Below are 24,974 nucleotides of genomic sequence, written 5' to 3'. Positions count from 1 at the left end.
CTTAAAGGTCCCTTATTACGGACATTTTCAGATTTTCCTGGACTCCAGTGGAGAAGCCCAGCATGATTCATTACATCCCAGAACAGACCTCCATACAACAGCACATTTAGCCGTCTGTTTACAGCCTCCTGCTAAAACTCGTGCTTTGTGGGACACTGCATGTTTGTAAGGGGACAAAAACAGGGTGGCGGTGGCATCGGGGTGGAGCTAAAACCAGAGGCTAGAGGAGATGACACCAACATGGAAGGAGGTGTCAGTGCCCTTTGTGACATCACAAAGAGACAATTTCCATAAGTCAATGAGCCGGAGGCACCGTTGGGAAGGTGAACTCTCCATAATATGGGACCTTCAACGGCAGTGCGGCCCGAGTGCTGTCGTACACACCGCTGCAGTGAGCCTCCAGCTGGGAGCTGGAGTTGACCGTCACTTTGCACGTGGGACAGTGGAGCTGCTGCTTTTTGCCGCTCTTGGCCTCGTCCGTGGCCTCCTGCTCACCTCCAGCTGAACTCCCCTGGGGTCTGCAGAGTGGAGCTGTGCCGGCGGCCGGCGGCGCCCCCTTCTCCTCAGGACGACCGTCTGACAGCGGCGGCAGCGCAGGCGGCTCGGTGGGCTGAGGGTCGGGGGGGTCGTGGGGCGACGGCTGAGGGGAGCCTGAGGGTGAAGGCTGCCAGGCAGTGGCGGGTGCAGACGAGCACAGCGGCGGGCCATTGTCTGGTTGCGAAGACGTGCTCGGGCCTGCAGGGGGCGAAATACAGACAAACTTGAGCATCAAATTGGGTTTATTGGAGCTTCTGCAGGATTATCCCCAGCTGGCAGTGGTCTGAACTGATGGTGAGGAGCAGTCAAGACTGCAACAGGCTAATCATGAACTCTAATTTGGTTTGATATATGATTTTTATATTGGTAAAAGCTTAACGTACTTCCCATAAATACGTTAATAAAAGTGTATACTTGCAGTATGATAAAAGTCATTTGATTTTCCTACCTTCAACAGGCTGTGTTTCCATTTTCAAAATCAACATCAAATTATTTATTCATGCAATTTTAGAACGCCACAACAATTCCAAGAATGACGCCATCCCTCACGGTGAAACATGCTTTCTTCTAACCTAACCTTTCTGTTTTCATCTCCCTTCCTCATCAATTCTCCATCTTTTCAACCCACTTCTCTCCTGCTATGTCAGTCATTCACCTGCTGTCCCTCCGACTTGCAGCCATTAGCCGGCAGCCTCTCTCACCACCAATCTGCAGCCATGGCAACGGCTGGATGTAACAACCTCATAATTGCGTGGTTGGAGGGAAAATTGATAGGTACTGAGAAGAAATAAGGGGCCGAAGTCAATAATGAAGAGAAAAGGCGAATCGTGGAGACAGCGAGGTTTTTCTCCTGTTTTTGTTACAGTGGGAGGTGCAGCCAACACCTGCCACATTTATGTACCAAGACCCTCGCTGTGTCTTCGCTGCTGAAAATGCCAATGTCTCAACTGTTGGACGAAATAAAGACATTTTACATTTATCCTTCTTGTTTCAGTGTTTTTCTATACACTAAAATTTGGGGTGCTGACTCAACATTTTCTGACAAATCCTGCTGAATGCATTGGTAGCAGCTGCAACAGCATCTTCACACATGTTTTGCTTTGACCCTTTGGATATTTTACACCATGCCACCAATTCAGGAGTTTAAAGGCCCTGTGTGTAGCTCTTGATCTTTTGGCATTGAATGCAAAACAGAAACAAGCACACGTTTGTAGTCATTTGAACACTGCTGTGTTTTATCTTGTTAGTAACGAGGATGTAAATTAAAAATAAAAAGTTGTGCAGCCTTGAACGTGGATCTGGAATCTGGGATTTGCTGACGAGAGCAAAATGTTTGGAGGGCGACTGCAGTTCTGCCTGCCGACCGGATTTCAATTCAATTCTGCAGAATCACTGCAGTATGCTTCATTAACCACTAGTCGGGGCTAGATGTCGCACACGGGGCCTTTTCAGGACCCTCAGCACGCAGGGTGGGAGCGTCTGCCCTGCTTGACGGAGCCAATGACGGCAGGGGAGGAAATAACCGGTGATTACCCAGCGGGGGGGGCGGAGACCACGGCTCGGCGCTCATGTCTGTCAAATTACCATTAATTACTCAGAGCAGGAGGAGGGGGAGGGGGAGGAGAAAGGAGGCCTTGACAAAAGACTGATTTGTACCTGTCGGGTCTTTGAGATGCGAGTCGGCGGCCGGTGGTTCTGCTCCCGGCGCCGCCCGGCCACCGCGCTCTTTGTTGGCGGCTCTGTGCGGGCCACGGGCGCCCTTCTGCCGGCTCCTCTGCGACTCCAAGGCCTTCAGCTTGCGGGCGTGCTTGTGGCCTTTGTAGTGGGCCTCTGCCTGGGTCTGACATTGGGACACAGCGCACACACACATGAGAAGAGGAGGAGGAAGAGGAGGCGGTGGCGAAGACATGACGGCGTTTAAAGAAAAAAGATTAAATCAAATAATAAAATGTAGCTCTTCCCATCTGCTCGGTCTCTTTGGCTTTGCATGCTATAAAAAAAAACACTGTCATCTTTAGGGGTATGACAGAATGGAATTTATGACCTAATCACTTCAAAAGTAGATAATTTCAAAAGACTTGTAAAGCTGCATCTATCAACATGAGGAGTAATCTAGGTTTAATCTTGTTTATATGACATAATACACAGACAGGTTGGATCCATTTGTGCACTTTAAACATACAGTATATGTATGGCCTATTTTTCATATATGTGCAGACTTAGTCAGGTACAATGATGAACTGATTGGGATTGAGGTGACTGAGATGAAAGTCACATTTATTGTCTTTTCCTTTGTTTTATTTTCATTTGCTTCATAATGTTTTTCATACTTTTTGTTTGCTTTTTTATATACTATTGAATGCAATTTTGATTCATGTTTATTGTGTATGTAAAAATTTGGTGAATCCCAGGAAGAGTAGTTGCAGCTCTACTGCAGCTAATGGGGATCCTAATAAATAAACTGGGCCACTGAATTTTGTGCGACTGAGCATCCGACCCCCCACCCCCGGGAGAAAAAGCCGCATCACCACTTTGATCATCGTCAAACGTCATGCTTGTGCACAAACGAGCCTCGGCCAGCCTCTTGGACGTCACATGACCGTCCTCGTCCTCCCAGCTGATTCGTTCTGACACAAAATGGCCCGTGTCTGCTCTTCCCGCCGCACCAAAATGACCTCCTCCGTGCCTTCTGGTGTGAGAGAGGAGCCCATTTGTGGCAGCGCGACAACAGACGCATGCAGATCCCCGGGATCTCTTGCGGATGATGGCTGCAGATAGAGATGCGCTCGGAGGAGGAAGATCAGCTTCCAGTGGACGGAGCACAACAAGTGAAGCAGATGCACATTTTGTTGTGCGCCGTGAAGGAAAAAAAAAAACACGGAAAAACATTTCATGTTCACTACTTGACAGGACAGGACAGGAAATAAAAATCACTGCGTTGCTCCGTTTACCTCAGTGGGGTAACACCAAGCACGGCCCCCACGGTTTTTATGAAGCTTTGTGGCCGTGACAAACAAACAAAGTGCATCTTTTTATCAAACACGGTACATTTTCATATATTTACACGACGACGGATGGGTTTAGGCACCACACACAGAGAAAGGAAGCTGGCCTGACTGAGGAGTTGCTGTTTCTGCCTCGTCTGCAATTCAATCCAAAAAGTTGCTTTAAAGGTCCCATATTGAGCCAAATTCAACAATACAGCAATATGTTACTGGCTTGCAACAGTCAAAAAAAGGTCCTTGCTTTTCTTATTTTGCTTGTACCATTTTTCAGAACATGCTAAAACAGAGTTTTGGGAATTAGCCCTTTGTGATGTCACAAATGACAGCGCCGTCTTAGCGGTAAGCCTTTGTCATGAACAGACAGATACCAAACACACTGCTTTGTTTTCATCCCCTTCTAAATATGCAGAAAATCCACCCCTGCATCAGTGTTAGCAGGCTGCCAAAACCCAGCATTTTAGCAGGAGGCTGCCAACAGAGGGCTAATTATGCTGTTTTGTGAAGCTCTAAAAGGGGTTGCAGATAAAAATAACTCGCCCCACTTTGCTAATATCTGAAAATGTGCAGAATATGGGACCTTTAACTGGACACATTCCTGCAACAGCGATGCCTTTCAGATTAGGAAAGACACGAGAGGACGTCCTCCACCGACAGCCGGACCTGAGGTTTCTCCACTGAGATAATTTGTCTTTCCTCAAATTATCTGTTTCTGGGTAAACACAGAGCAGCGGACGCAGAGCTCGGTGTAAGAGAGGAGATCTTTCGGCCCCGGTTGTCAGGCGAAGACCCCTCCTCCTGTCTGCACGCGTTCACTCGCCACACAAAGCTTGGCCTGCCGACACACTGGAAGGGTTCCACCACGACGGGCGAAGAGTTCAGGTCCGAGCAAAAGGTGCACAAGGCCTTTGGCTGCGTTGAATGTCAGTGCACACCAAGCATTCAGCGTGATTCAGTGTCACTGAGTCGGAGGGACGAGTCGGCTCCCCTCTGCATACTAGCGGCGTAGTATGAGTTCACTATGTGGCGGCATAGTAACTTCAAGAGCGAGGAAAACACCAAAAAACAGTTAAACAAAAAACAAACTCGTTCAAAGAGAGCAAGGCCTCCGCCAACCTCCTTCCAAGCGGCTTTTCTCTGCATTCTCACACCAAGGATGCCAAAAGCGCTTCGTACACGGCCAGCGACAACCGTCCTCCGACAGGAAAAGAGGAAGCGGAATTAGAAAGTCATTCAAAGTGTGAAATCCTGCAAGATGGACTCTCTCATGCTTTTCCGTGAGTTTAAGGGGAAAAAAAACCCCCAACATCTGAGTTATTTCAAGTCTACTGCTTTTTTATACCCGTCATAAAACACTGGACAATATGAAATGATCATTTTTCATTTGAAGAGCAGCTAAAATTCTGTAACTATGTGGGGACACATCAAACACTACGTCCTGTATAGTCCTATACATTTTAGATTTTGGATGCATGAATGCGTAAGGTCATCAATAACATGAAAAAAAATTGATTGTGGCGCAATGGACGTCGTCGCTAGCGACTGCTTGCATATTTTAAATGCTGTGAGGTGAATGTAACCTAACACATCCATGGAAACTGTTGCCTGTGGAAACTATCACCATATAATTAAAACCTCTACAAGCACAAAACTCTGGCGAGCACGTATAAAAAAGCAAAACACTTGAAACACTCAGGAACCTTCACTCAGCCAAAACTCTCACGATCAAGTACAAACGCTGGCCAGCTCAGAGCCGCCCCCTACTGGGGGTACCAGGTACCTGCTGTAACTGGGAAATCCAACTCCTGGGTCAACCAGAACTCTCAGCTCGGCTGCACAGAGCACAGAGGGGGAGGGCGGAGGGCAGGGGAGGAAGAGGAAGAGGAAGGGGGAGGAGGAGGAGGAGAGAGCCTGTTAGCTTCGGAACTCCGACCGGCACTTCAACGTTCAGCAGCGAGAGCGGAGAGAGCGCGCAGCGGAGGCAGGGACGGCTGAGGAAGTCAGCAAGACGCCGTCTCGCTTATATATAAATATTCACAGAGAAAAATCCATTGTCATTCCTCGAGGTTCCCCCTCACAATATAAATGCAAATATGTATAAAGTCGAGTTCAACAAAAGGGAGCCGAATGAATGTGAGCGGCAAAGTGCGATAAGGAGGAATAAAAAGGGCTCAGACTCCGTTCCTTTAAAGGAGCTATGGCTGGATTCTGTATAAATATGCAGATTGGACTGATGGGAGGAATGAACTGCCTGGAAAATTAACAAAGAAAAGAGAGACGTGATGCAAGTCTTTAAGCTGATGACAGCAGGAGCGGCTGTTATATGAAGGACTCGGCTGAGGCCTTTGGCGAAGAGCTACCTGCTTCTTTATGCGTGTTTGGCGCCTGCAGTGAGGAGCGTTAAAGTTACTTGACGTTTGTGGGTCGCGATTCGGACTTTGTTTCTCCCCAAGAGACAGGGACTTCAAAAAAAAGTGAAAGAAACACAACAGAGTGAGACACAGAGGAGAAGAAAGCTCAGAGCAGCTGTCAGTGGCAGGTGGACATAAGTTTTGGGACAATTAAGACGCTTTAAACACAACTTCTGAGATTTAAAACAAACTCTTCACTTCAGCATCAAACTCACTGTGGAATTGAAGCGAAGGTGACAGATGTTACAGGAGATGATGGGCTTCTTCCTGGGCGGAGTCACGCCAAAGGTGTGGTTTATCACCGCCTTCTGAACTGGGTCCATCTGCCGGGACAACACAGAGACGCCGGCGTCAGGTTTTCACAAGTTTGGACGGAGATGCGAAGAATACACGTGCAGTTTAAATACAACAACAATAATTTGGAACTAAAAAAATAAGAATGAGATGCAGTTGACTGTTGTGATGTTATAAAGTTATTTTAGAACAGAGCACCGAACATTTGAGTGCATTAAAATATACATAATGTAGATGTAGTTTTTAGGAAACAGGCAATTTAAGAGTCACGTTATTGGTTGAAAACTTGCTGACCTAAAGTCAGCACATAGTGATGTCCAGCGAGGTCAATAATTAAGAAAAAAACTACACTTCCCATTATACGTAAAATTAAAAAGTTCATAATTTTCCTCTTTTGCTTGTTCTGCTTCTCATAAAGCAAATGCTGAAAGTCCCAATTTTGGAAATCAGCCCTTTGTGATGTCACAGAGGGCAATGATACCTATGCTCGTGACAGCTCTGCCCTGCTTACCCTCACTCCTGGAGGGTAAGCAGGGGGCCACAACCCAGCGATTTTTTTTTTATTTGTTTTTATTTTACTGCAGGATGCTGTAAACAGAGGGCTAAATATCCAGCTCTGCTAGGAAGAAAAAAACCGGGATAATCCTCCCTCCCTCCCTCTACACTTTTCAGCAGTATCTTCTGCTTAGTGGTAATCCTTGAGTGAGATGATATTTTTAGCCCGAGGTCACAGACAGACGCCCACACAACCCACGTATTTAACGTGTCTCGTGTGAGTCAGAGTAGCGACGAACGTGTGTGTGTATGTGCCTGTTTTGGAGCAGATTCCTGGATCAACGGCGTTCCAGGGAAGCTGCTGCGTGCGGGAGTCAGAAAGCGCAGCGTCATACCGTATTGAAATTGGGGAAGAGGCTGAGAGGCGGCGAGCTGTTGATCCTGAGCGGCAGGAAGTGCTCCAGGTGGGCATGAGTCTGCGGCTGGAGGGGTCGTCCTGGCAGTGCCAGGGAGCCCAGGAGGGGGTGGACTTGGCTCTGGGAAAGGGCACCTACAGCAGAGGAGGAAATAAATGGACAAGAAAACTTTAACTTCACTGAAAACGAAGGGAAGCAGAGGCACAAAAACACACGTTTAACTTTAAAAAAAAAAAAAAAGTCCAGCATGATCCCAATTTTCCCAGCTATTCTGCATCCTGGACTCCATAACCGTGTCATCTCAGTGGTAGAGTGGTAGAGTGTACGTTATGGGTTTGATCGCCGGCAAAATTTGGCATCCAGTGACAATCACTGAGACTTTAATCTTAAAAGGCTCCACAGCATATTTAGCCCTCTGTTTGCAGCCTCCAGCTAAGACTGATGGGCTGGTATTGGATGTTCAGAGCGGGGAAAAGTTGATGTGAAACAAAACATGAGCGGTAAAAAATGCTCCAGTACACACGAGTAAAAAGAGCGACATCCATATTCAGACAGATTTTCAGAGCTAATTGTGAGCGATGCCGTCAGTGAAGCTTTAATCACTTCATTAATTGCAGGAAATAAATGACGAGGGAACCGCGTGGCCTTTTTTTCTTTTGCAGCATTAGTTAATCTTGACTAATGGCTCTGGCCTTTAAACACAACACAGTGTGTTATCATGTGGTCCTCTTGCTCCTTCTCCCTCCCCCTCCTCCTCCTCTCTATATGTCACCCATTATATAGAGGAGACTAGTTCATTAACTCGCCAATTATCCGTCTTCATGCAAACATTAATTTACCTCCCCCTTGTTTGTTTTAATGGCAACACCCACCCCCCCCCCCCAACTATTCTACTACATCATCATCATCATCATCATCATCATCATCATCATCATCATCATCATGTTCCCTCTGAAATCTCCACTGGCATGACCTCTAGTGACCTCCCCTCATGCTTAATTTTGGCTGATGTAAATGCTTACAGACGGCCCGGGGCTTGAAAGAGCATCGTGACCTTTGTCTCGACCCAAATCAAACATCAGCGAGTTCACATTGCGACGCCCACAGCGTCGCCACAGCCCTGCGAACACGTTCTGATGCATGTATCACGTCGAGGTTTGTTAGGGCTGTCAGGAATGTGGCTGTTGATGTAGATTTTTTTAGAAAACTTTATGTTAAATGACTTTTTTTGTTCAGCGGACTGTTGATTTAGATTTCACCCAGACGTTGTATTTTCATCGGCTTATTCATTTGAAAAAATGATTAGATGCTTGTGAAGGTGGTTCCCTGAAATGCAAATTAGACTTTTCAGTATTCGGGGATGTAAAAAAGGTAGGCAGTGACGCAACCCCTCCCGGGTGTCATTAAATGACGTTCTTCCCCGAGCCAAAACATCAATGGCATCGTCGATCTCCCTCCGTTTCCACCGTCTTGCTGGCTTTCAGGTGTTTCTCAGAACGAAATGAACGTCAGTATGCCTCTAATAAGGGCGAGCGGGAAAGTGATAAGGACACACACACACACACACACACACACACACACACACACACACGCACACACACACACACACACACACACACACACACACACACACACAAATCCTCCCGTCAATAAGGATCAGATATTCTTATGAATGTTAGAGTTGACGCAACATCTAATATAGGAACTCGGCGTCAGGAGTCACATCAAGAGGCTCCGCAGCAGGTGACCCGCTGGGTACTTTGATATAACAGAGTATTGGAAACGGATGTGAAAAAAAAAGACAGAAAACAGAAAAAAGGGAAGCGTGACGCAGTTTAATCACAGCCTGGGGCTGCGAATGCCTCGGGGCTCTTCTCTCTGGCAGGCGGCGCGGCGGAAAGATAAAAGCCTGCCGTCATTTGTTCTGGATGTGATTCACGCCGATTCGAACACATGCTTCCAGGAAAATCAAACAAGGGAAAATTGTGTTTTGGAAGCAGAGCCAGACGTTTTTCCAGCTAAATGCTAACCGCGCTCTCAATACTTGCACTGATACACTGACCGTCGCAGTGGCAGTTCTCTCGGCAAGAACATTGCATCTGTTTCCTGATTAATTTGAATTTTGTTGCTATTTCAATCATCAAATGTGGCTTTTTTTTTTTTTAGTCTCCTAATTATTCAATAATCAGTCCATTAATTAATTTCATTATTGCAGTGATGTCATTGTTTTGGGGTCCTGTAATGCAACACTTTGCTTCATTGTTTTTGAAACTGCTTATAGTTACAACTATGTTGCATTCGAGCATTTGCATCACTGTAAATGTGGGAACCAAATGACTTTTGCATTGGGTCTATACTTTATAAAACACACAAGTAGTTGAAACCCCCCCTCCCAGAACTAAGCTAGTAGATGTGGAATTGTTGACTGTTCGGCACCGTTTAAAATGTCAACTGTGGTTGGAGCGAAAGTCTTCAAAGTAAACTCAGTCCATCATATAGAAGTGCACTTCAAATAACACCGCAAGTCACGTTCACTCATGAGGAGGAGACACGATTGTCAGAGCAAAATATTCACTTTGTGCCAAAAACGGTGGAGTCGCATTGCTCGCCAGAGGGCGTGAGCCGTCAAACTGTAATTTTCCATAACGGGGACTCTGACCATAAAAAAAGTGGAAACGTTGAAAGATTTTGTTTCCTCGGCGGACGGACCGAGCAAATAAATTCAGCGCAGCAACAGAGAGGGATTAAGAGCACACGGTCAAAATTGAAGCGTCTGCCTGTCCGGAACACTGAGCGGCAAACAGACAGAGAGACGAGGGAACTTCCATCTGAGCCGAGAGCTGCCGACTGGAATTGGCTGTTACATCTTCTTCCCTTCAGAGGGGAGACAGAGTCGTCACCCCGGGGTGAGGACAGAGCAGATCCCATCCAGCAGTGGACCGGGTGAAAAGTTCAGCGTTGAAGAAGAGCGAAGCAGGTGGACGGAAAGCGCGAACTGTGAAGGCGTTCGGTCTGTATGGTCGTTAACTGTGAACTCTGAAAATCAGACAACAGCGACAGCTAATACATCACACTAACTGGTTTAATGAATTCCAATTTAATTCTCCAGGAACAGCGACGACCAAAAAACACTTTTCATGCTTTATTTGTCAGAAACATCCTGTCGGAGACTGTTTTTATTGCTCTTTTCTTGCTTTAATAGTGCCCCACAACGGGTCTCCCAACATGCTGAAAGTCCAAAAAAGCAGCAGTTTTAGGCATGCAGCTGTAAACAGGGGGCTAAATGCACTATTTTCTGAAGATGATTAAAAGAAATCAAACCTTTTCCAGGCAGACAGACAGCCGACACTGGGTGCAATATGGGACCTTTAACATTTTCAACCAAAGTGGTTTGATTAAATCAGATTAGATTTTTGGATCATGACGACCGGCTTCCTCTCCCTCTCAACCGGCCCCACGTCCTTAATCTGCCTGTCAGCGCCAATTTTGAGGACGGCGATTCCTTCTATACGAATCTGAAATTGATCTCATTAATCTCCCCCCGCACACAGCAGAGCGAGACGTTTAATTAACTCCTTTTAACGAAACAAACCACAAGCGGCTGTGATGCGAGAATCTGTAACCGCGTCATGTGACCGAGGACGGAGCTCCGCAGGTTCTCCAAATAACACATTTTGAGAAGAGCTTCCCGTCGAACAATTTTTTTCTAAATCTGAAAATCATTGAGTCATTATAATGTCACCTGCCTGATAGTAATTTTATGACGCACATGATTTCTTTTTTTCTCCAAATTATCCTCTAATGATGAATTTGTTGAGTTTTTCTGAAAAACATTTTATTATTTTTTTCTAAATGTACCATTGGCTATTGTTTCAAGAGGTGTCAGTGTAAACAGTATAATAAAAAACAGCACTGAGCAATGAACCTGAGTGATGTGTCACACCATAAAACACCTTTTTTTTAAAAAGTGCAGGGGCGCGGATTAAAAAAAACCACCACCCCCGGTATCATTATTTGGACGTGCAGCAGGGAGTGCAAAGGTGAGCTGTTGCGATGACGAAACACGTCACCATTTCCACGCCGCAGTAAATAAGCGTAGCGTTTAATCCGTCACACGCTGGCAGTGTGACGGATTGTGAGGGTGGTTTTGGCAAACGGGCCCATCAACTGGGGAGCCGCAACTGTGTCGCTTTTGATTTTCCTCCTGCTGCTGCTGCCGCTGCTGTTAAAAAAAAAAAAAAAACGATTTCACTCCTTCACTCCAACCCCCTCTTTTAAATGAACCAGTTTGCACGAGCTAATCTGCATCCATTTTCTGCCTGTGTGCAGGAAGACGGTGTTTTCACGGAGGCTGAGAGTGTAGGTCAAAGCAGCCAACCCTCCTGTAAGTGAGGGGGCTGGGTGTGTGTGTGTGTGTGTGTGTGTGTGTGTGTGTGTGTGTGGGGGGGGGGGGGTGGAGATTATGAGCTGAGGAAATTATAGCACCTCAGAAAAAAAAAGAAAAGAAAAAAAATAACTGGGGGGGAAGAGAAGCTTAATCTCTATTATTTCCAGGATTAGTCTCTGGGTGACTTCACATCACAGCAATCAGAGAAGGGAAGGAAATGGCATCTTTTCACGGAGGGATGAGAGGCTTTGGTAATGGCGAATCAGAGTGAAAGCATCTGAGGGAAAAGCTGCTTTGGCTCCTTTCACGGTGGAGGCATTTTACCGGGTTCATGCGACGGAGTCTGATTCTCCGTCCTCGGCCGGAAGCAAAATGGAGGGCGGGGGCGGAGCTCGCTCCTCGCTGCTGACGCTAACGCATCGCGACGAGCCCTTTGTGTTTGCCGTTAATATCGCGTGACAATAAGCCACTGAGTCCTTCTCGCAGTTCCACTGAACCTGATGTGGAGCAGGGGGGGGGGAAGGATTTAAATGCCTGATTTTATCTGCCACGGTTTGCTGAGTGATGGCGAATCCAGTCAGTCTGTTGCCCGCCGCCGCCCCTTCCCCCATGACAGCTAATTAAATTTCATGAAATGAAATGATAGTTATACATATGTGAACAACCCAAAATGTATGTACTGTATGTATGTATGTCTCTCATGAGGTGGTTTTTCAGACGGATCCATATCGAGGCATATTGCAAAAGTGTCATGGAAACACTTCAGTCAGCGGACGTGACGTACAGGGTCACATGACCAGTTAAGTGAAAATGGTGCGTTATATTTGGACGGAGGAAGGAATCAAAAATAAAAAGAAAACAACCATTTTTGACAGCAAACTACATCGAAATGCAGATTCATACGAGGAATTACAAAGGGAAATGAGGGAGAAGGGCTTCGAAAAGCTGTGGTCCCGCAGGACGAGATTTTACGAGAATTACGGCTGATGCGCTTCACACCATTCAATGGAAACACCTGAAATTTTGGAAATATCGCTTTTACTTTGCAAAAAAAACAAACAAACGCAAAAAAAAAAAACAGTAATGGAAACGTAGCTAGTGAAATGTAAATTCCTTTCTTTTATTCCTCAGGAAAAACAAACAAGCAAACCAAAAAATCTAACATCGACCAGACTGCTACCAGAATCTGGGCCGTTGGCTTTAAATTAGCATTAGCGCCAGCTAAACAGCCAGTTAATTACCAGATACGAAATTCTCCATTTCAAGCCGTTACACTTCAGATTAAAGAGAAAAAAAAAAGACCTCCCTCGCTCACTGACTATCTTTAACTAGCGGTAATCTCTCTATTTGTGGAGTGTCAATATAGCCGAGCGAGCAAATGGTTTCATCCAATCAACCGGATTACGCCGCGTGGATGGCGACACGCTAACGCCGCTTCCTGCTAAACACATCGTCGAAAACTGAATGAATGTTTTCCATCCCATAATGGCGCTGGGCTGTTTCACCCCCCCACACCCCTTTTTTTTCCACGCAGTAGAATAGAAGTGTCGAGCTGGCGGTGATGATGATGAGGACGCCGAGCTCCGCAGGATGAATTAGCATCCATTAAGAGCGGCGCTGACAGGACGGCCAGGACTCATTTACACCACACTTGAAAATGCGTCCCGTGCCTCGGCACCGTGTGCTGATTTAAATAAATTGTCTCCGTTGCGACAAAGTACATTTAGGACATGACAGGGGGGTGGGGGAGGGTGGGCAGAGAGGGTTGGGGGTTGGGGTGGGGGGGTCGGGGGGGGGGCAGAGCTGTCCGCCACTTTCTGTTTCAGCGCTGCGGTTGCAGCAGCTGACACAGCCGGCGGCTCTGAGAGACTTTCTACCTGTGGGGACCCGTCCAGTCAGGATCATGGCCCCCCTGTGGTCATCTGTCCCACTTTCCACAAGAGTGACCGCCGCCGCCGCCGCCGCCGGGCCCTGTTCTATCCCCCCCCAGTGTCCACAAAATGTATGCTCGAATTTGCTCAAGGTGAGAGTGAGACACGCCGTCCTCGGCTGGGGGGGGTGACGCCAGAGAAGCTACGTGGCTAATCTGCACAGGTTTCTTTGGCGGTGACAACCTGTGATGAACTGGTGACTTGTCCAGTGTGTTACCCTGCCTTCGCCCCGTGACATCTGGGACAGTCTCCAACAATGAACGCACCCATCTCCTCTCTCAAGAACAGTATTGGGTGAACCCAAAGACTTTGATTCTTTTTTTTTTTTAATTCATCACCAGAACATCATCGCTTGAGGATGGGGACGACTCCATTGTTTCTCCTTCAGTGTCAAAGAAAGAGCGACAAACTTTATTCGCTCGGCAAAGTTTACATGCATATTCGCCTCCCAGTAGGTGTGTACAGGAAAAAAAATGTTGGCGAAAAATTCACATTTTCACGTCGTTTATTCGCCTATTGCCCGGTGTCTAAGTACCTCAAGAATTCAGGTCTTTCAGGTCTATTATGTGCGACACAATGAGTAAGATTTTGTAGCATCTGCTAGTGAGAGAGCACTATGCATATATGAATAATGTTGATTCCCCTTCGTGATGACCTGCTTTGTCTTGCACCTTTTTATACCTGCTGTGACATCAGAGTAAAAATAACATTTCAGAGCCTTCGGCAGAAGAACAAAAGGGTCACCGCCTCCTGACAAATGGACTCACCCTCCACGCTAAAATGCTTATTATTATGACTGAAAACACAAAAGGCGATTTTTATCGGACTGAAAACATACAAATGTGTTTTCATGCAGACTGTCATGTCACAGATAGCGATGCTCTGCGCAGGATTTCTTGGGAAGCAGGACAATCAGTTGATACGAGCCCAGAGATGATTCACTGCGTGTTTCTGATTCCAGTGCAGGCAGAACGGCGTGATTGGAATTTTGCTTGTGTCGCTTGTGTTTGCATTCAGGACAAACAGAAGACACTGCTGCGACTGACAGGTCAGAGGTCACCCAGTGTGTCCTCTGACCCTACGTCACTCTGCGTCACTCAACCCCCCCCCCCCCCCCCCCCACCACCACCCCCATCCCCCTTTGCTCTCGTGCCAACACCTGTTTGCCGTGAATGCACCCCAACTAACGCAGAGTTTAAAAACAGAAACGGCTCCGATTCAGATTCCGTCTCAAGTTTCAAAGACAAACAAAGAAGAAAAACTTCTTTGTCTTTGAGTGATCAGGGAAGACAGGATGGGAAGCAGAGAGAAACAGCGGAGACACAATCAGTCTGCTTTAAACGTGATGAATGTGTCATCAGCGCGGTTGTGCGGTGGTTTCCTGCGCACACCCTGCACCTTCTGCACGTGCGCTCCGAGCACACTTGAAATTAACCTCCGCCATCAACGTGAGCTGAGACTCGTGCTTGGCTCGCGCTAATCAGGGCAGCTGAAAGGCGCGTGGCAGATGTTTGGCGGCGCACTTATCGATGTTTAACGTCCGTCGCACTTTCATCTGCAATTAGCAGCTCTCTGTCTGGATGCTCCTCTCTGGCTGCAGCAGGTTTGAAGGATCTTCCATTAGCGGCGTCACAATCACGGTTAATCTCTAATCGAGGCGTAGCGTGAGCCACAGCTAGTGTAAATTGTTTCACGTATGCATTTCAAGTTTATTTTTATTCATCAGTAACTAACTCTAACCTGGATATTGAAGAAGCAGTTGAGAGTGCTTGAAAGCACGGAAGGAAGTGCAAAGCGAGTGAGAGTAAAGCTAGACAGCAACGAGAGACCGAGCGGAAGAAAGCAGACAGATCAGATTTGCCAGTCTAAGGTTAATAACCAGTCCGAGGGGGCAACACTACTTGCATGTAACCAGACCTGTCAACTGGTCATTACACACTTTTGTTTGGCAAAACTCTCAGCAAACTCTGGAAATAAAGCAGAAACACAGCATCCACACATCATCTCTTTCTTGGCTCTGCTCTTTCAGTCCAGAACCTCATCCAGTTCTGACAAACAGCAGCGTGGGCGAAACCTGTTTGGCAGAATCTGGGCTAGAAATCACTTCCTACAATCGTCTTCTGTGGTTTTCCAGGGTAGTTAGCAGCAGCATCCAGTTGGTGGACTGGTCACAATGCACTTTTCGGGTTGGGGCGAAACACTTTCTGTCAGAGGTTGGCAAAATGGATGAGCAAGATTTCAGAGTACAAGCAGCTGCTGTACAAGGTTAAAGGGGCCTCTTCAGCTTCCACCTCTGGGACACTCAGGGAATAGAAGACTAAAGCTGTACATCGCAGTACAGAATTTGAGGATCTTGTTTGTCGGATGTTATTAGAGTATTTGATTAGAGTGTTTGCACCTGGCTGCGCGCTCAACATATTAGTGCTAACGACCCCCCCCCCCCCCTTCCCCGGCAGCGACGTCTTTCAGCAGGGGTTTTGCATTTTCTGCTTGATTTTCACAGCGTGTCACAGGATTGGGAGGCACAAGGTTTATTTTTTGGATTTTCATTTAAGTCAGCATTACAGCAGCACACTGGGAGCGTGGAAACATTTTGCTGACAGAATGCGTGGCGCGCGCGCGTGTGTGTGTCTGTGTGTGTAGGTGCGAGTCCATTAGCCATCAGCTGATGGTGCAACACTTGCACCATTTAAGAGCTATTTTTCCCAAACATCAACTCCAGTGGCTCACCGTCGCTGCGAGAGCAGATTACCCTCCTGGGAGAGGAGCGTCGCCGTCCTCAGTCAGCACGCCGGCCGCCTTGGGTGGCCAGAAGGAGACGTAAAAATACTGCGGGGCTCAACTTCACGCATGTCAAAAGTTTGAAATAGCCCACGTAGACAGAGACGTTTACACTGCTGCACTTTAACCCCCCCAAGCTCAATGTTTTCACTCTCTCATCAGAGCATTTGGCTTCAGATCCAGGTGGACAATCCTGTTTGAAGGGCATCAAAGGTGTAACGTTGCCAGGGTCCCCAAGGGTCTGCCGCAGGGGGGGAGAGGGGGGGGCACAAACACAGACATCTGCAGTGCCAGTGTTGTTGAAAGTGAAGTACATTCTGGAAACTCCCGAGTGCTCGACTTCAATTTAAAGGGCCGCCAGTCTGAGGAGAGCGATTTGAAAGCTCAGCCTAAAAAAGTGCTGCAGAAGTGAAAGTTTTCTTGGGAAAATATAGACAGAAGTGAAATAATTGTTGATAATATTTAGATCTGAGCAAGTTGGTTGAGAAACTGATACGAACTTGTGAGCCAACTGCATGTCTAGGTTGATATAACGTGCTGTCAAAGGGCAAAATGATGCAGAAGTTGCCAGTTTTGGGTTTAAAACTGGAGAAATGGATGAGAATGTTATTTATCCAGTCGTCTGAAATACTACTACATCAAACAAAGGACTTGGACCAGTCAGTAGAATGACATGATCTAATTTGCTGACAAATCCCACTTGCTATGCTGCACATGAATCAGTAAATACTCATGTAAAACTACACTCACCAGCCACTTTATTAGGTAAGACTTAAAACGATGTAGTACCTATGCCAGGCCTTGTGTGGCACTGTGAGTTTACTCTCCGAAGGTGGAAGAAGAAGCCGAACAGGGCGGTGTTTTTCCCACCCTGGAGAGTGTTTTTGAAAATATGCGGTTTCGGTCCTTACGGTGTCAGTGAAAAAGCCGGCTTTGCATTTTTTTAAAACTGTTTTCAGAAAAAAAAAACCTGTCTTCGTGTAAACGAGCCCTGAGATCATCCACAGCATCGTTATGGCAGTTTGAAGCATGCTGCGCTGCATACAACACTATTCAATTAGAATAATGAGCCATTAACAGCACAGAGTGGTGAACTGGAGCCCCGGCAGGAAAACTAATGGCCCGCTGGACGCAACTACCGAACCTCTGCCTCCGAAAAACACACAACTTTTTTTTAAATTTCCTTTTCTCTCAACACAAAACATGAGGGGCTTTCACTTAATTGTTACATCCACACAGCACCGAATCAATGAATGGGCAGCATGTTGTGTGCTTAGTGCCAATATGAAATATTAGCTGGTTGGCTTTTTACAGTTTATTTTGAGTTAGCTTTTCTCCACTTCCACGTTTCGGTGTCATGTGACACAGTGACTCAAAATTCCAGCCGTGCTGGTTGATACTGTGATAAACACAGTGTCCACAGGGAATCAGCAGTATTACTATAACTCATTATAAACTGATGCTTCCAGAGAGGTTTCTCACTACAAACTGACTCATGTGACACATTTCCTGCAATTTTACCACACAAAGCCTCAGGTCATTTGCATCACAAATTAACAGCAGCAACAGCAAAAATCACGAGCAAACACTCAAATGAAAAGAATTAATGAATGAATGAAGAATTCAGAGTAATAAATATAACAAAGAAATCCTTTCAATTGATTGTAAACTGGTGAAATGGAAAAGTTAATGAAGAAATGAATATTTTGTCACAGAATTATCACATTTTATCACAGAAAAAAAAGGAAAAAGGAAATTTTTGGTCACATGCATTTATATCCTCTTCTGAAAGCGGGCTGATTTTGTTTGACTAAAACCTCACCCAGGAAGGTGTGAAGGCTGCCTGGCTGAGGTGCAAACGTGCTGGAGCCTCGACGCAATTACCAAACCCAGCCACCGTGTCACGCTGCAGGTGACCGAGTTCCACAACCAGGCGTCCTGCATAACGATGAAGAGCGCAAATCTCTTCACTAGTGTTTTTTTAACTGACTGTGCTCTCTGCACGCTCTATTGAAAAAAAACAACAACCTATAATTGAACAAATCAGGTATAAAAAAATGCCAGTTTTGATTTCTCCTTTCTGTGCGATCCACCATTTCAGGCCTTCACCATTTGAACAAAAGACATCAGCTCCAGAGATGAGAAGCGCGCTTCTGCAACCAGGGTTTTTCACACATGGCTGCACTTCTTGCATGTCATTCCCAGCGCGGAGATTTATCCTCGGAGGCTGTCGGAGAGGCGAAGGGGGCGGGGCTGGCGGCGGCGGCACGGCCTCCAGGCAGCAGAACTGCACAGATATCTGCTCTCTGACTGCCTCCCTTTGATCTCACTAATCTGCCGTTTAAAGAAGGAAGCCAGCAGAGCCGCACACACACGCACGCACGCACGCACGCACGCACACACGCACGCACACACACACACACACACACACACACACACACACACACACACACACACACACACACACACACACACACACACACACACACTCTCTTCCGGAGTGTTTCAATTCAGCCACAACAGTATTTTGTCCATGCCTTTGTTTCCAATAGACGTCGTAGCTGCGTTTCCATGACGGTTTTTCTCAAAATAAAAGCAATATTTTTACAATTTCGACAAAGTACAATTGTGATTTGCAAGCCGTAATTCTCGTAAAATCTTGTCCCGCAAGATTGAAGAGAATTGCGTTTGCTTGCTGTCCAGAATGGTTGTTAGATTTTTCTTTTTGATTACTTGTAAGAAATATTCCGTCTCCTCCTCCGTCCAAACGTAACGCTCCATTTTCACTTGAAGTGAACTGCTCACGTGAATCTACGCCATACGTAAATGCAAAAAAAAAAGTTTCCATGACACTTCTGCAATATACCTCTAACTACCTCATGAGAGCATAAAAAAACATTTTAGCCCTATGAGAAAGGTTTTTAGAAGTTTAGCTGTTTCCATGACCATGTTTTTTATTGTGATATTTAGGTTTTGCGCAATTCTAGGGGTAATGGAAATGCAGATTATCATATAAAAAAAATAAAGCAAATCTATATTTCTTTTGCAATATTGTGATTTTACTGTTTTACTCCAAATAAAGCCATTACAGTTTAATCCGCTGTATGTTTTCTCAGTAATTACCATCATCCTCTTCCTTCATATCTTGTAACTTAAAGGGGCAATTTTCCTATTTTTGGCAAAGTGACCTTCAATCCATGAAAAAGAGGTTTTGAACTTGGAAATCAGCAAGTCTTGTTTTTGCTTGAAAGTTCTTTGATTATTCCATCTAATCCTGGTACTCTCACTCATTCAGTCCTTTGCGCGCGTCCAACTAGAGGTCAAACCAAGCCGGCTGCTGATAAAGTGCTCCTGTTGTTCGAGCGCAGCCAGCTCACGCATTTAATTTGGCGAGATTAAATAAATTAGCTCGGGAAGAGCAAAAAGAGAGAAAAAAACACGACAACAGCTCCCCGTCGCCGTAATCAGCGTCGAGAGAAAAACACAAACAATTCCCACACCGCCTATATCTTTAACAGGCTCCAATTATACGAGCTAATCTGGGCATATTTCCCTCGGGAGGGGAAAGTCATAATTGCCGGCAAACCTGCCGTGTGACGCCCCGCGAGCGCCCCGCTCTCGCTGCACGGCTCCAAAACGACTGGAAACATCTGGGAGCAGAGGTTCGACACTGGCCTGAGTGCCGCACTTGGCTCCGTCAAAGAGGGTCAATTAGAGAAACAAACAGGCCGGGGACTCATTTGGGATGCAGGAGGAGCTGAGAGGGCGGGCAGATGGCAGGCGGGCGCACCGAGGCTGCCCTTGAGCCGCGCAGCAAGTCCTTGTTGTTAGATAAATAAATAAATAAACCACTAAATAAAAAGCACAACGAGTGCAGAGCTCACATGCAAATATGCAGATGGCATCCGGGGAAAAACAAAAAACAAACAGCCAACGCAGAAGAGCAAAGATTCTCACCGAACAGCATCTCCACGTGCTTCCTGATTCTTCTGCTCGAATTTCAGCCTCAAGCTTCTCCTGGAAGTTTATCTCCCATCACAGAAGTTAGACAACAAAAACACACACACAAACCCCCCCCCCCCCCGCACACACACAAGACCAGGAAAGTGACGATCTCCTCTCCACCTTGTCCCCAGAGATGAAGAGTCCTTTTCTGGGTCAATGACACGTCCTGGCTGCGGTCCCCGGACCAGCAGCTGGACAGCAGCACCCACAGTGTGAAGCTTCAGATGAGCAGGAGGAGCGCAAAGCAGAGCAGAGGAGAGGAGGAGAGAGCGAGCGCTCCGCCAGGTCGTGCTGCGCCTTGCGAGGCAGAGGAGAGGAATGGATGAGGCGGCGCGAGGAAGAGGCTGAGCGCTCGGCGGCAGCAGGGGCGCGCATGTGTGTGTGTGTGTGTGTGTGTGTGTGTGTGTGTGTGTGTGTGTTCTTCTCAGTGTGAGAATGCAAGAGAGCAAAAGAGTTGGATAGATGGAGGAGGGGGAGGAGAGGAAGAGCAGGCAGGGGATGGGCTACTGACATCAGGAGGAGCCCCCCCCCCCCTGCCACACACACACACACACACACACACACACACACACACACACACACACACACACACACACACACACACACACACACACACACACACCCCACATGGTTTCCTATTCAAGGGTTCACACCTGCATGCACCCTTGAGGACACTCACATGTAATTTCCGTCCTGGGATTACTTGACAACAATAGGCGGCATTTATCACCCTGTTTATCGGCACTCTGCGCAGACACACACACACACACACCCACACCAACACACAGCTGTGGGAAGAAACAATGTGGAGGCTTTCAGTGGGTCTGCACTCCACTGAGGCCAGGACATTCTGCACATTTCTGGGGCCAATGGTGCTGATGGAAGCTGCTGCAGTTTGGTTGATGCTCCTGTTTCATTGACTTTACAGGTCCCACGTGAAGCTCGCCTACAGAGCTTTTCTTCATCATAGACTTCATGGAAACTTAAAAATAAAAAAATATACAGCCAAAAGCTCCAAAGGTTGCGCAATAAAACTTGGTTTTAGCTTTGGTGCTTAAAATGAGGCTTTGTTGCGGCACCAACACCCAGCTGGAGGTGCCGTCACTAACCCGAGGGATGAGCGGGGGCCCTTTGTGACATCACAAGGGGGACAATTTCCACAATTTCTGACAGGTAGAGTGAGCCGACTAATGGCAATCAACAATTCCCTGAAAAAAGCTTGGGATTCTTCTTTTATTAGAACTCATCAGTGACGGTAATTTGGCCCTTTAATTTCCTGCTTAGTGTGGAATCAAATGTTTAGATTTGCTTTGGGCTGAGTGAGCAGCATGAAAAAAAAAAAAAAAGTCACTCATTATTTCTACACAACCACATGACTCTGAGGTGGCTGTTGGCTGTATGGCTAAAAGCAAGTTTACTCCTCTCAGCATTACTATGCATTTTCTCTCATTAGTGTTTTGAAGGGTCAGCGGTGCTTCTGGAGGTCACCCATCAGTCAGGAGTTTGGGTCCAGTCCTTCACCGACACAACGTCCTGCCGCAGTCAGCGGGTGAGGATGCGTGAACCCGTCTGCATCAGTATGAGCTCCCACTGCTCTCACTGAACCCCCACAATGCAAGAAGAAAACTGCACTGGGAAACAGTGAACAATCCTGGATGACTTTCAAAAGTGCAGATTTAGCCATACTGTACATAAAGGCTAAATTAAACTCAGTGTTATTTAGCTTTGATGCCGTATTGTGCTCGCATTGACCAGCGTTCGAAAAACATCAAACCATCTCGCACCATCGCTCTCCAAACTTCTCTGGCATTTTTAAATGCCAACTAAGACTCCTGTCCTGGCTTTTCCACACCGGTTGGATTAGTGACTCTATTCTGCCCCCTATGATTTGGTGTGGTATTGCTCCCTAATGGTTATATTCTAGCCTCTTCAAAACAGGGTACTGTCACAATTCTCTCAATCACTTTTAATTAGACGTTGGAAATGGTTTTCTATTAAACGCAAAAATGTTTCTATTGACTCATTTTCATGCAAATTCAAATGCATCATTATTCTTTCATAATGATGCATTCAAGATCATTATTCCATATAACTGCTTCATAGGAGTTCAATGCAGAAATGAGTCAGCAACTCCACAGTTCTGCAATTCTGAATGGTAGTATATATATATATATATATATATATATATATGTGTGTGTGATATGTATGTGTGTGTGTGTGTGTGTGTGTGTGTGTGTGTGTGTGTGTGTGTGTGTGTGTGTTATTTACCAACCATTAGGATGAAATAAAACAATAGGAGTCAAATTCAGCAGTTGCTTTATATAACCTGGATTGAATCCAAACCATGTGTAATGGTCGGAGCGTCCTCAGGGCTTCCAGGTCAACTTTTTTTTTGTGGCCATCTGCAGAATTTCCCCTTGCACCCAGAGAACTGGGGCCTTGCATGCATCAGCGTGCGCTCAGAGCCTCGCCGCATTATTATTCATTCCGCCGCCACTGTAATCACTTCAAATAAACACAATTATTCCCGCGGCCTGCACTCGCAGACCCCGGCCTCAAATGTCACGCCATGCGCGCGCGCACACACACTCACATATACACAGGCGTGCGTGCTCTCTGCCTCTGCCCCGCGCACCCCTCGCCGGCTCCTTGTCCACTCGGATCAGCGTGGCGCGGAAGTGAGACGCTGACACGTCCTGACAGTTTTACACTTGATTTCAGGCTGCTGTGTTCAGACGAAAGGAGGATGGGCGGGGGAGGGGAGGAGTCAGCCCCGAGCACAGCGCCGGCATGATTTCATCTGGCTGTGGAGCCGCTGAACATCGGCCTGCGTTTCTTGCTGTTTATCCACATGCGTGTTTGTGTTTTTTTCCCCCTCGACTGTCACGTCACCTTTCGGAAGGACACCTGCTGCAGGCTGAGACACCGGAAGACAAAGACGGAGGAGAGGCGAGGAGGAGGAGGAGGAGGAGGAATGGCGGTGATGGCGATGATCTGTCAAACAATCGGCTAAAATTGACTTTGCAGCAAACTGCACGACTTCACACAAAGACGGTTGGCAATCCAAACCGCACTCCAATCGACACTTGGCTTGTTACTAGAATTAATCCAAATAGCCCAAGTGACGCGTTTCCTTCCAGAAATAACCCCTTTCTTCCCTTTGTTTCCAAGCACATCCAGAGAGTCTTCACCCACGACACTGCTGTCAATGCAGCGTTACAGCGTTACAGCGTTACAGCGTTACAGCGTTACAAATCTCACCGTGTTGAAGAATTAAACAGAAAAAAGAAAAGAAAAATAAATGACCGTCTGAGTGGGAGTCTGAGATCAGGCTGCCTCACTCTGACCACTGACCACCGTCACCTCGCCCGGGACGATTTCGGTGTGTGTGTGTGTGTGTGTGTGTGTGTGTGTGTGTGTGTGTGTGTGTGTGTGTGTGTGTGCGTGTGAGCAACCTTCCCGCTCCTCGTCCCCAGCTTCCTTCCTGCAGGCGCTCGGCCTGCTGATTGGCTGCCGACGACAGATCAAGTGACATTTTAATAAACGGCTGCTCTGAAACGAGGCCAAGCGGCGCAAACCTCCAGCTGACAAATGTCCCACTTCAACAGCTTAAACTGTACGCTTCAGCGTGAGCGTGCACGTGCTTGCACCACATCGTCAACAAAAACTGGCTCAGTTTACTGTGTTGAAGATTGCACAGTGTACAATACATTATACATGTTGTACAGTGAGGGGGCTCAAAGTCATGAATCAAAATCCAAAATAAATATTTGGACTCAAAGGACATAACTCTTGTTTAAAATGTGAAGTCGGAGGGAAGCAGGGCTTTTCCATCAGTGAGCACATTTTTCCAAGCTAATGGTGGAGTTGTTCCATTTGGAATTGTGTTTTTAAAAATGATTAATAAACAGATTCTGCACAGTTAGTTCGTATCTTATCTCATCTTATATACATTTATATCTTCTATGTATGAGCGGCAACACAATTTCTAAAGTAATTCCTTGAACCCGTGACTGTTGAGCAAGTTTTAGATTTTGAATAGACAAAAAAAATACACAAATAATACACAAAATACACACAACAAAGGTCTTTTTGCGTCAATACATGAGGCCACATAAAGCATCATGATGTCACAGGATGGTGCTACATACATAGCAGGAGAGGCAGAGCTGAACAAAAGCAGCAGAAGAATGAAGAGAGGATTTAAGAAGCTAAGGATGAGTTCTGGATGGTGAGCTGGTAGAAAGACTTCAATATACTGGAGCTGCAGCAGCGAACCTGAAGAGAGACCTTCCAGTGACTCCACATCGGAAACAAGAGCCTTGCACACGAGTGGAGTCCACATCCATGGATCAAAAGATCAGGTGGGACAAGCATGTGACATCACGGCGACGAGTAAAAGGCAACAGGTGATTTTAAAACAAAAACAAAATCGATGAGTGTTTGTTTCTTACCTTTAGGTGCAACAAAACCACACACACACACACACACACACACACACACACACACACACACACACACACTGGGCTTTTAAATTGAGCTGACACCACTTCCACAGCAATAGTCACACTTGTCTTGCATCTCACAATTTGAATTTTTTATTTTTTTTTAAATCCTGTGTATGTGTGTGTGCAGTATGAACGCGTCACAAAAAACCCCGGCAATTCGTGAGTCATCTCGCGGAAAACCTTTTGAAAGGTGTCTGAACCCGACGG

At 46.5% G+C, this 24,974-nt stretch overlaps 2 protein-coding genes across 5 annotated transcripts in view; both read right to left on the bottom strand.

Annotated features, from left to right (window-relative positions):
• Positions 1–24,974, bottom strand: part of LOC142889381 (ATP-citrate synthase-like) — a 126,967-nt gene that overhangs the window by 32,638 nt on the left and 69,355 nt on the right. The gene's annotated exons all lie outside the window — the stretch shown is intronic.
• LOC142889378 (zinc finger protein 385C-like) overlaps positions 1–24,974 on the bottom strand; it is a 55,833-nt gene that overhangs the window by 3,170 nt on the left and 27,689 nt on the right. Inside the window, exons 1-5 of one of the 3 annotated variants that reach the window (XM_076028081.1) lie at positions 20,212–20,763; positions 7,135–7,289; positions 6,166–6,273; positions 2,194–2,377; positions 385–735 (exon numbers count right to left, since the gene is read on the bottom strand). In XM_076028081.1, coding sequence (XP_075884196.1) covers positions 385–735; positions 2,194–2,377; positions 6,166–6,273; positions 7,135–7,289; positions 20,212–20,221 — 808 coding nt within the window. In that variant the 5' untranslated portion in view covers positions 20,222–20,763. Of the gene's footprint in view, positions 1–384; positions 736–2,193; positions 2,378–6,165; positions 6,274–7,134; positions 7,290–20,211; positions 20,764–24,974 lie in introns of those variants that run through there. The other 2 variants (XM_076028079.1, XM_076028080.1) reach the window with 2 other exon arrangements.

Source organism: Nelusetta ayraudi, unplaced genomic scaffold (assembly GCF_046127955.1).
Source record: "Nelusetta ayraudi isolate G7.1 ecotype Tasmania unplaced genomic scaffold, CSIRO-AGI_Nayr_v1 ptg000022l, whole genome shotgun sequence".
Taxonomy (NCBI): Eukaryota; Metazoa; Chordata; class Actinopteri; order Tetraodontiformes; family Monacanthidae; genus Nelusetta; species Nelusetta ayraudi.
This window is presented reverse-complemented; position numbering and strand designations above follow the sequence as displayed.